The sequence below is a fragment of the Vairimorpha necatrix genome, chromosome 7, assembly GCF_036630325.1.
Source record: "Vairimorpha necatrix chromosome 7, complete sequence".
Taxonomy (NCBI): Eukaryota; Fungi; Microsporidia; family Nosematidae; genus Vairimorpha; species Vairimorpha necatrix.
In genome coordinates this window covers 990,705-1,002,981 of record NC_088822.1, presented here as the reverse complement: position 1 = coordinate 1,002,981, position 12,277 = coordinate 990,705, and the positions used below count along the sequence as shown (strand labels likewise).

Sequence of the window (12,277 nt, the reverse complement as noted above, 5' to 3'; positions counted from 1 at the left end):
AGTTAAGAGAAAAAACAAACTAGAACTTTGTTCTCATTTAAACATTTTATAAACTTGATTTTAAGTGAAGAACAATGTCAGCACAGAATTAAAAATACATGTATGATGAAGATCTCATAGAAGAGATATGAGATGTGCTATATAAAACTGAATTTTGATACAGCACGATAATCTCTTTTCATATATATTTAAACTGTATTTGTTGGTTATATATGCTGTAAAATAACATGTCCCGTCTGTGTTTTAATGTGAATAGTTTCTCCTTGTGCAAGGAACAAATGAATACGGCAAGTTGACTTTGAGTATTGTTTGAGAATACATTTTTAAACATAAGAATCAATAGTTTTGCTTAATATAAACAAGGTCGCTGCCTTAAATTCTTATAAGGCATTTATCTCTGCTTCTTAGTAAGTACCAAAACATTTAGTGTCTTTTAGCGACAACAATGTCAAGTTATAGAGGATAAGCAATCTTAAAATGATTAATGTCGTTATATTTTACATACATATCATCTATATTATAAAAAAGCTAATAAATATTAAGTAAATCCCTTTTATGCTAAGCGTTTTGCTATGATTAACATATTTTCATTTTTATTAATAACAGGTAGTACCTATCATCTGCTAAATTATTATTTGATAATTCGAGACGGAATCATAAATTTTTTTTTCGGAGCATACATAAGAATCGATAAGAAAGTGTCATGCGGCAAACCTACGCTGACAATTAGTATTCCAGTACTCAAAGACTCTGACATGTGTTTGGTATCAAATTAAATGTTTGACACTTTTTGGTGTACAAACATTTATGATGTAAATAATTGTACTAAACATAAATCTACAACTATTGTTCTCTTTTTATTTCCCTCGAAATGTAGTATTGTTTATATTTCCCCAAAATGTATTAAAACAAATTGCTCCAAGAAAGACATTATAAGTATAAAAGGTGTCTATTCTTTTGCCCCCGCATTTAAAAAATCAAGGAGTGTAAAAATAAAAATTACAAAATAGAGACTTAATGTTGGCTTTGAATGTAAAAATAGGATGATCTATACGTTGACTTTTCTGTATTTGATAAGTCTAGATGAACTGTAAAAGGTACTCATAGTGTTCGTCATGACTTTTCCCTTGTCTAGGCCAAATATTTCTTTTAAAAAGAGACTACCCCCCCCAATTTGTTGGGAATGTGTGTTAAGTATTGTCAGAGTTCACATAATTTATAGGGGATTCGCAGTCCTGTAGTCCTTCCCCGTGATTTGTCTAAATGCTGCATTGTATGCTCTCCAACGATTAGTGATCCTGCTTAGAAAAGCAGTATTTCTACTACTACTACAAGAGCGAGATAGGCTTTTCATATCCCTTTCTCACTCCTCCTACATATTACTGACCTATGATATGATTGCCACATAAGAACAGACTCTCGTCAATCTTCACTACTTGAAAATGCCGAGCTTATCACGGTCAGCTAACCTCCGATTATTGTTAGTAACTTCCTCGATTATGCAATCTCTACAAGACAAACTGTAAGTACTTTCAGTTTTCTGTATATTTCAAGAACTTTATTGTTGTGCTTATAAATATTCTCTTAATTTTTCAACTTTTAACTTGCTACTTTTAAAAAAAGAATCGCTTCATTCAGACTTTGAAGCTGTACGGGTGTAAGTAAGTTACAAACATATTTATCTATCAACCTTATTCTTCAATAACCTTTCAGAGTTGCATTCAAGACAAATAAGGCTGTTTTTATCAAGGAGAAGCATGGCAAAGAAGGCACACGCCGATTCAGGCTCATTGCATGTTTCCAGAATAAGATTTTCTTCTTCAAAATTCGACAACATTATTAAAAAGCTAATCTTTTTAAACAAATTTTGTCTTTGCTTATCTTGCCTTTTTTATTGTAGGGGGATCCTTTTAAATTTTCAATGTCGGCTCCAAACGGTCACAACCAATAAATTTAAACAGACAATAATCAAGAAAATAACATTGAAAACCTTTACCACGTCATAATAGATGAGCTTGATGCTGACCAGAAAGGACATACAAGACTAGAATGAAAATCATTTACAAGGAACTCCAATGCTATAAAGGAAAATGGGCGTTTTCTGTATAAATTAAAATAATAACGAAGAATATTTATAAAAAAACTAGATTTCCTTACAATTTACACTTAAATTTTTTTTTTTGATCTCAAACTGTCGAGGTTCTTGTTTAAATGTATTGTTGCATCTATATTTCCCAGGTAAAATAAATCGTCTTGAATTTAACCATAACTTATATTCAAAAAGATTACCATTTTAAATAAGCCTTTTTGATTAATTACTGTTGCAATTATTTCATAAAAATACCATGTGTCTCTTTATTATAGAAATATGTCCTTTCTTCCTTTTTTTTGTGATGTCTACATTATTAAAGCTTTGCTTTCATTTAAATTTGTAATTAAAGTATTTTTTCATATATATAGTAAGGATTATAATTATGTTTTATCATTATTGAGATGTTTTATTGATGTTATTTTAATATTGAGTTTTAATGCTTGATTTTTTAGTTTAACATTCAGTTATCGATTTAAAATATTACATGATAAAAAATGATACGCAGCCTGTAGTGTCATGTAAAAAAACTACTTGTCTTTGATTGTCTTGTTAGATTTTTATCAAATTTAATAAAAAAATTTGGATTTTTTTCCTATACAAAAAAACGAAAATTTTTCTAGCTATGAAAAAATAACTAATATACGATTTAATTAATATTGCATTCAAAATCTATTTTAATAACAACAATAATCATTTTAATATGTATTATACAGTATTACTTTTGATATTTCACATAATATTTTAAAAAAATACAAAGAATTTATCTTCTTATTTTTTCGTCCTTCATATGATCGTCGAACTTAAAAAGAAAAATCTGGTTTTGTCACTTTTGTCAATTTTTAAAACTAAAACTAAAATTATAATTTCAATTACACCAGAAAATATTTTAATAGAATCTATAGAAATACACAAGTACTACCTTAGTATACCAAATACTCTTTTTTCTTGTTCTGAAACATTCGAAAAATTTTCCATAAACCCAATCCATTTATTAAATTCTTTAGATTTAGTTTCTTCAGATATTCTGGAAATCAATTCAGATCTAATAAAAATTTGTACAGACACAGCATTCATAAAAATTCCTTTCATCTCCACAATTAGTCATATTTATGAAGAGGTAGACGATATTTATACTAAATTTGTAGTGGATAGTAAAACAATAGGAATATTTTCTAATCTTAAAGGTCTGGTCAAATATGAAATAGAAGACGGGAAACTGTTTATACGAAAAATTGATCGAGAAGTTATTGAAGAAATAGAAATTAAAAAAATGTCATTTATAGAAACAGGAGAATTATCATTTCCCTGTAATAATATTTGGACTGATGTTGTAAGTCCAATTCTTAATCTTGTAGAGAAAGTATTGTTTTTATTTGGTGCAAATATTTTAACTGTACAATTTTTATTTAAAAATGAAGAAAAAATATTTTTAGAGATACAAATACCCAAAACATTGATTGAAAATTAATAATGTCAGCTAAGATTAAAACAATTACCTTGTAAAGATTTTTTTTTAATTTTTGGTTTTACGAAAAATTTTATCTATAAAAAAATTATTTATAAAAACCCATTTTTGACATCATCTATAATTTAAATTTATATTTTCTGTTATTTATTTATGATTTTAGTCTATCTCAAAACATAAAATATGTCTCAAAATTTTAGTTATGTGGACAAAAAGCAAAACTTTAATTATGACGATTAAACATTATATGTATTGATATTTCTAATCTTTATGATCTTATTTAAAAAATTGATTTACTATAAAATTTTTTATGACAACATTATTAAATTTCGCAGTCTTTATATCGCTTGTTTACAATTGCATTTGCGTTTTGTGACGTCACCAGATATAAACAAATTTTTTAGTTTTAAAACAAAATTAAACCATACAATATTATACAAATGCTATAATTCGACCAATTTCAACAAACAATCATATTAAAATATAACCCATGGATAATTTTTTCTTCTGGTACATGGTTATTTATTATATTGATTTAATTCAATTTATTGTTTACAGTGCTTTATTCCACTACCGTGATATAAAAACTCGCGGAACTTTTATACCAGCAACATTTTACCTTTCATTTTTACAAACATTTGGATTTATCTCTTTATCACAGTTTTATTTCAAAAAAGAATTTACTAGTCTTCTAACAGTCGTACTTTTAAAAGTTGAATCATTGATAGCGTATCTTTATATAAACATATCATCGAAGTTCTGGTTGCCTATTATTACAAACATCGTAACTGATCTTATGTTAGCCTTCTGTATATATTATTTTTGGCCGGTAGTGTATAGTATCATTTTACAGAGTTATAACAGAAAGATAGGTGTTGATATAAAGATACGAGATGTGTATATTATGAGGCGAGTGTATTCAAGTTTAAAAAGAATATCATATATTTTGTATCTTGTATTGTTATTTGTAAAAATTACGACACTTGATGATAATTTTCTCGTAAAGTACCAGTTTCATATATTGGCATTGCCTATATTGATAGTTAAAGTATTAGAGAGAGAAGAGGAAGAAGAAGAAAACAAGATTGCTAAATTTTCAGTCATTTTTTTGTTGTTTATTATCAGTGGGCTATTGATTTTTACATCTGTTATACAGTTTTTTGGTACAATACATTCCGAATTTAGATTATTAAATTTTATTAATAGTGTGCATTTTTCGCTTGCTACTTGTGCTTCAATTGTAGACTATTCGAATTATGGTAAAGGTTTGAAAGAAGCAATTAAATATAAAAAAGATGGCGCGACAAGAAGATTATAAAAAAAATTAAATTGGTCGTTAATAATGTAGAGTACTAACTTGTTACTGTATTTCGCAAAATATTGTGTACTATTCTTACATGGAAAAGTTTTTCGAGTCAAAATTTTTTTGTAATTTGTCTAAAAAATGATTTTTGAGTTACTTTTCTATTATGTTTAGATATTTGTACCACAACTTGTCTGGTATCAGTCATGGGATTCAGCTCTCTACTAACTATGGCTTCTGTGAAATAAATTTATTTCAGCTTCAGACTTTTAGCTTCATTCTCCTTTAAAAGTCTCCATATTAGCTAGTGAACTTAGCTTTATTTACTTCATTAACTCCTGCATCTTCTTAATCGTATCCTTGTCGTCGTTAAACAAGATGAACTTTAAAGTCTTTTCAGCACAATAAATTAATTGTATGCTTCGAGGTAAAGTTGGATTTCCAGCTCTCCTATGTTATTTTTGTAATATTTGGTCGCCATTTCAACCCAAATTATTGAATAGTAAACTATTTTTTGAGGTATTTGTTTATTAGTCCTAGTTTATTTGCGAAAAAAACCATATTTTCTTTGATTTTCAATCTTAATTATTTAGGTCGAAACTAATTGTTATATCAAATTCAACTATTAAAATTTCTTTCTTCGTCTTTTCAAATACTGAATGTCGGGATTATTGTGAGTCTCCTTTATATTAGTAGAAATCTTCGTGCTTATCATATTTCTGCACTATTATTTACCACGATTCCTTGCACTGAGTGTTAATGGATTCTATTCACCGTCTCAACCTTATATTAAATACATTTAAGAGATGAATGCATCTAACTACCTCGTTGTGTCTTTTCATATAATTAACCTATAACACTCGATCACACCTGGTAGCTAAATGACCCACAGTCTTCCTATAGATGCGCAATGGGTAACTATCGCACTATACAAAGAAAGCTTAAATATTATGTAGATATAAGTTTATTGTTTCATAACCAGCCTCTTTTTTGATTTTGACCGCCAGATAGGATTTTTCTATTTCATACATCATTTTTAGGCTTAAAACAACCTTTCATGGTTTGTTCGTGTGTAAATTTTGTTGTAAAGCGCTTCTTTCTAGGATTCTATTAGCATTTTTTGGATTGTCTCTGCTGTAAAGTTATACCTAATCCTTAAGATCTTGTATATTGTAAAAAAAGTGAGATTTGCTTTCGACTTCTGATTCGAATAATGCTGCCGCGTTTGAAAGCTCTTTCTAGGATATCTAATTTTTTATATATATTTACAAGCATACTTTCGCTTCATAGATACTTATGAGGCCTCTTCCCATTTGATCTAAGTAGGCATAGTCTTTCCTTGCAGGTTGGCTTTAGATGGATCTGGTACTTCAGAAGACCTGTCAGAAATCAAAATCGAGACTTTTTAGTTAAGCGATACTGATTTTAGTAGTCCTACATAATGGTTTAGTACTGAAAAAAGCTAGTTAATAGCCCGAATCATATTTTTTATTAAATTTAAATTTGTTAAAATGTTTGTTTTTTATTGAAATTTTACATTGATTAGGTCGTAATGTTTATCATAAAATCGTTCAAAAACGTATTTAGCAGTAAAAATATTTTAAAATTCTAAAAACAATGTCTAATTAATATATTATTGTACAAAACATAATCTATCATCAATTTACGCCATATATAAATTTATTTTTATAAGTGCGTGACAACAGTACAGTAAGTTTCATGTATTATATCGCCTCTAGCTTTCGAATATATTAATTTATCACTAGTTTTAGTGTAAAAATACTATAAATTTTATTTTGTATATGAAACCAATATACTTTTTTTAAAAATTAGAACACAGGGTATTTATTTCAACCAATCTTTTATAATAATAAATGCATCACTTCTATTTTAATTATTATGTGTAATGTGAATAAACTCGGCCCGACTTTTGAGATAAATTCTAAACTAATAAATAGAGATTGAATCTACATATCGAGATAATTGATAAAAATTAGTCAGTTATAGGTCTCGTGTGGGCCCAGTAATTGTAGGGGAAAATGCTAAAATCAAATAACAAGTTTATTGATAGCAAAATTTTTTTTGGTGTTAGACAAAATATCTAAATAGTCTCAATAATTCCTCGCGGACTATGATAGTACTTGTAAATTTACCAAACACTGCATTCAAAAATAGATTTATATAAAATTAAAGCGGAAAATTTTAGCATTTTCGTTAGAAAGAATGTTTGAAACAATCATACGCCCGTATAACATTAGTATGTTACAGACGACAGTCAACTTCCACATAAGATTATTCGCTATCTTATTTAACTTATAACCATCTAGTTATTTTTTTTTAAGTTAAGCTTGTTTTTCCAATAAATGTCAACGAAGATCCAAAGATTAATTTTCTATAGACAAATTTAACAAGTAGTTACATTGGATGAGATCATAAACAAAAAATTAAATAATAAGCCACAAGAAAGTAATTTTACGAAGCATTACATTTTTGTTTGTAATTTTTACAGAGCAGATAAATAGATCCAAAATATAAAAGAGCACATAAAATCAAACTTTTTTATCAAGAGGAAGTTTCAATATTCATCAGTCTTTTATAAAATACAAAAGAAATCTTGATTTTTATTTCCATTTTCTTTTTACTCACATGTATTTTGTATTTTAAATTAACATGAGTATTAGTTTCATACCGTACAACAAATTATGCCGTTTTTGATTTAAAGTTAACTTTATTTGCTACTATTTATATATTTTTTCTATCTAGTCCCATGGTCGTATCTAATACTTATTCAAATGTCTCATTTTTCTTCTGTTATTTAGTTTTATATTATATTGATTTAATTCAGTTTATAATTTACGGCAGATTATTCAGATTTGAAAATATCTCAAAGCCTGGCAATAATATTATCACTTTTATGTACATAGCTCTTTTAGAATTACTAGCTTTTATCGCTGTCTCAAAGTTTTACATTGCTAAAGATTTGACTGGTCTAGTAGATCTAGTTCTTGTTAAGGTAGAAGCCTTATCTGCCATTTTGTACATTTACATTTCTCAGAACTTTCTACTTCCATTTTACACATTCATTTTTACTGATATTTTACTAGTTCTATGTTTTTATGTCTATTGGCCTGTACTTTATAATATAATTTTACAAAGTTATAATAGGAAAATAGGTCTAGATATAAAAATCAGAGATGTGTATATTATTCGTCATGTGTACTCGGGAGTAAAAAGACTTGCTTTTATTTTGTATATTATCTTATTATTTGTAAATTTCGCTACTGGTACTGAGTCTCAGAAATATTACAGACTTCAAATTTATTTATTATTTCTACCTATTTTAGGTATAAAGATACTAGAAAGAGAAGAAGAAGAAGAGAATGCGATAGTGAAATTTGTAGTGATTTGTTTATTATTTTTGGTTAGTGGGTATTTAATACACATTTCTGTTATACAAGTTGTTAATAGTCCCAAATCAGAATATGAAATATTGAATTTTATAAATACGATTCATTTTATATTAGCGAGTTTATTGGCACTGGTAGATTACGCGAATTATGGCAAAGGACTTAAAGAGGCGACTAAAATCAAGAGAACAATCAGACCCAGGAATTTATAAAAAAATAAATTTATAAAAATTTTTATATTTATTTAAAAATTTTATATACACAATTTACATACATAAATATATTTAAAAATTTTATATAACATTTTACATACATAAATATTTAAAAATTTTACATACGGATAAAATAAGAATATATTCAAGGATAAATATTATATACATCTTGAATTTAATACTAATATAAGACAAATATATAATATTAAAATCAATATAATACAAAAAAAAATATTGAAGATTTGATGCTCATTAAGTTTTATTTATCGGCTATAGACAAAAGTAAAGACTCAATTTCCTTATCATCAAGATATTTTAATACTTCTCCATTCCTCAAATATGCCACTTCCATCTCTTGATACACAGAATTCTCCCCTAAACTCTCTAATAATCCACCTACTGCCACTTCAAATAGTTTCTCATCTTCTATATCTTCATTATAATACTTTTCCACATACTTGTACATATTCTGGTTTTTACTACCTACCATAGACCCGTACACGGGATAACACACTGCCGAGATATTAGTCATGTAGACGACAGGTTTGCCATTATCAAACCCGAAGAGGGCGCCCGCAAAAGCGGGTGCCCTCTCTCCAGTAGACTGAATTAGAGGCTGCAATTCGTCGGCTAATTTCCTGCATAAGATGTCAGGGGTCACTGAGAAGCCCAACTTGTACGAGGCGTAGTGGGCGAGATCTTTGGCTTTTGAGTTTACGTAGAAAACATCAGCCCAGTTTCCAGTAAAAGCGGAATATAAATTGGGGTAGATGGGCTGGAAACTTGTCTGGACTTCGTCCTCAAGAAGATGGCCTTGATTCTTCTTGGCTGCGCAGACTATCATGTTTTTATTCTTTAGGACTACTAGAGGCAGAGACTTGTTTACGGCCTCAAGGCCGTATTCTATTTGTAAGATTTTACCGTCAGCATTGAAAATATTGTAAATTTCATCTTTGATGCTCATGAGGGCAAAAAACAAACAAAATATAAAATTTTATAGATTTATCTAAAAATTATGTCTAGTCTAATCTACTAATGTAGATACAATATTTATATTCCTTTTTAAATACATCGGACTTATTTATTTATGCTCTCTATATTTCTATTAAATTAGTCAAGGAAGTACTTGCCTACTCTAATAAGACAATCTAATTAAGATCAAAGTGTTATACACAAAATTAAAGGGGAAAGTTATCAAATCTAGACAGACTTAATTTTAACAAACTAAGTAATATTTTTCAATAGTGGAAATTTAGTACCAAAAATCTCTCTTTTGTTTTTTATTGTCATGCAAAATAAAATTAAATTTTTTATTTATAGTTAGTAAAAATATTATGAAAAAATAACATTAATACATTTTTATATGTAAAGTGTCAATATATGTTAATTACAAATATGACGTGTACAAACAAACAAAGTCTGGTACTAAGATAAATTATAACAGCATAAAAATAACCAAGACAGAATAAACAAAGAAAAAATAAAAAAGATAGATTTATTTATGCATTAAAATAATAAAGACAGAATTAATTTATGCATAAACAATAATAAAGATAGATTTATTACATGCATAATAATATATGATGCATAAACAATATATGATCAAATATTTTATTTGGCATACATAAATAATAATTTAATTCAATATTAAATATTTTCAATATGCATTTCTTGATTTTAAAAAGGAGTTCTCTCCTTTTTTATTTATAAATTTTTTGCTTTTTTTTACCCCATAAAAATGTCGTCTGAAGATTCAAAAAATATTCCTTTAGATGAAAATGCCAGACTTCCTTCAGAAGATGAAATAGAATACCAAGCCAACAATGGCAAGTCTCTCTACAGATTTGTAAGAGTAGCCAAAGCAGAAAGGAAGATGTTCTGGATTATGGCCCTCATGTTCTTCTTCATTTCTTTTATTTATTCAGTGGCCAGAGTCTTCAAAGATTCTGCTGTCTTGGGCAGACAACATTTCACTTCTATCCAATTTCTCAAGTTCTTCGTCATTTTACCCTTGTCTGTTATTTCTGTAGGAGTTATCCAGAAATATCTTGACAAATATCCTTTTTCTAAGATATTTAATGCAGTGCTGATTATTTTCGGAGTATCTTTTTGTGTCTTGAGTGTTTTATTGTTTAATAATAAACATACTTACATTTTATTGAGACCCTTCTGGGCCAGAGATAAATTCGCAGATGCTAAGTGCGTGGTAAAAGGCATTGATTTCTTGTTTGGATTTGCTTTAGTGTGTAATGAATGGACTAGTTCATTCATTTATGTACTGTCAGAGTTATTTGGTAGTTTGATTCTTTCTTATCTTTTCATGACTTTTGCTAACGGGCTCAACACTCCAGGGCAAAGTGCAAGATTTGTCCCTTTGTTTTATGTGGGAGCAAATCTCGCCCTCTTTTTATCAGGACTAGGAATTTTGACTTTTAATAAATACAAACCAATGATGACTTACGCTAAGGCACAGATGATTTTTAATGGCTTCTTTTTCGTATGCGGGATTTTATGTTTCGTAATTTATGCCTTGAAAAATTATTTGGAATTTAACGTGACAAATAAGCCAATATTCGTCAGGAAGACTGTGACTAAAAAGAAGAATAAAGTCAAAGTAAGTTTCATGGAAGGATTAATAGAAATGAGTAAATCTAAACTTCTTCTTAATATTTCTGGAATTGTCCTTTTCTATTCCATTTCTACTAATGTAATCGAAGGTGCCTACAAAATGGCCTTGACTGTCGGGGCCAAAGAAACTGGCCAATCTAAAAGTGCGTACACTGAGACTTACACTGCCTTTGAACAACTAGGAGTCGCTGTTCTTGTTATGCTTTTACTTCTTACTCCTTTCCCAAGATTAGTCAAGACTAAAGGCTGGATTTTCATTGCAATTTTATGCCCAATTATCACTCTATTTTGTACTCTCGGTACTTTCTCTCTTGCCTTTTTTAATTACCCAATTACTAACGGGGAAGATAATATCATTTTCAAGAGTCTCAAACTCAATACTACGACTTCTTTAATCAAATTGGAAAATCTAGTAGGCGTGATTTGTGTCTCACTTATGAAGATTTCTAAATACGCCGCATTTGACATCACCAAAGAAGCCTTGGCTATGCAAATTGACGGGTCTCTTAGGGCGAAATACAAGGGAATTTTCGACGGAATATTCGGGAAATTAGGAAAATCTTTCGGGTCAATTTATGGTCTCATAATTACAGGACTCTTACAAACTAGGGATATTCGTAAAGCGGCACCAATTTCTTTCTGTCTTTTGATTTGTTTCTGTGTGATTTGGTTCTATTCAGTTTTCTATCTTAACAGGAAATATAAAGAATCAATTGATAATAATTGCCCAATTGACATCGACTTATTTAGTTCTACAAAAAATAAACTAGAAAAATCTGATAGTTCTGTTGCTACAAAATCAGTTGAAGCAGAAATCTAAATAAATTAATTAAGTTAAAAACTATTAGTATTTGAGTAAATCAATGTAGTGTAACATTGATAATTTAGGCTTGAATTTATTCAAACTTTTTAGTTTTGGACTGTAATTAACTAAATTACATTAAAAAGCTAATCAAGAAGTATAAGCCCTCCACAAGAGAGCGTCCGCGTCGCGGAGGGAAAAATCGATGTTTTTTTTAACTAGGCGCAAATCTCTAAGTTTTACAAACCTTCGGCTGCTGGTTGGTAAGTAGGGTCAGCTATACTGTAGGAAGGTAAGACCCATTGCTGGTAAGAAGGACTCAGTTAACTTTCGAGTAATTCTTCATATTTTTAACCTAGAAGAGCTTG

At 28.7% G+C, this 12,277-nt stretch overlaps 5 protein-coding genes across 5 annotated transcripts; 4 read left to right on the top strand and 1 right to left on the bottom strand.

Annotated features, from left to right (window-relative positions):
- Positions 1-2,879: 2,879 nt before the first annotated feature.
- Positions 2,880-3,560, top strand: VNE69_07230 (DNA damage checkpoint control protein RAD17; the record flags this gene model as incomplete). The annotated part of the gene is made up of 1 exon (XM_065474237.1): positions 2,880-3,560. The coding sequence occupies one exon, from the start codon at positions 2,880-2,882 to the stop codon at positions 3,558-3,560; it is 681 nt and encodes a 226-aa protein (XP_065330309.1).
- Positions 3,561-4,047: 487 nt separating this feature from the next.
- Positions 4,048-4,875, top strand: VNE69_07229 (uncharacterized protein; the record flags this gene model as incomplete). Its single annotated transcript, XM_065474236.1, has 1 exon — positions 4,048-4,875. One exon carries the CDS (start codon positions 4,048-4,050, stop codon positions 4,873-4,875), a length of 828 nt encoding a protein of 275 aa, XP_065330308.1.
- A 2,752-nt stretch (positions 4,876-7,627) lies between these two features.
- VNE69_07228 (uncharacterized protein) lies at positions 7,628-8,479 on the top strand (the record flags this gene model as incomplete). The annotated part of the gene is made up of 1 exon (XM_065474235.1): positions 7,628-8,479. One exon carries the CDS (start codon positions 7,628-7,630, stop codon positions 8,477-8,479), a length of 852 nt encoding a protein of 283 aa, XP_065330307.1.
- Positions 8,480-8,738: 259 nt separating this feature from the next.
- VNE69_07227 (proteasome subunit PSA1 (PSA1)) lies at positions 8,739-9,443 on the bottom strand (the record flags this gene model as incomplete). Its single annotated transcript, XM_065474234.1, has 1 exon — positions 8,739-9,443. One exon carries the CDS (start codon positions 9,441-9,443, stop codon positions 8,739-8,741), a length of 705 nt encoding a protein of 234 aa, XP_065330306.1.
- Positions 9,444-10,217: 774 nt separating this feature from the next.
- VNE69_07226 (ADP,ATP carrier protein) lies at positions 10,218-11,927 on the top strand (the record flags this gene model as incomplete). The annotated part of the gene is made up of 1 exon (XM_065474233.1): positions 10,218-11,927. One exon carries the CDS (start codon positions 10,218-10,220, stop codon positions 11,925-11,927), a length of 1,710 nt encoding a protein of 569 aa, XP_065330305.1.
- Positions 11,928-12,277: the final 350 nt, after the last annotated feature.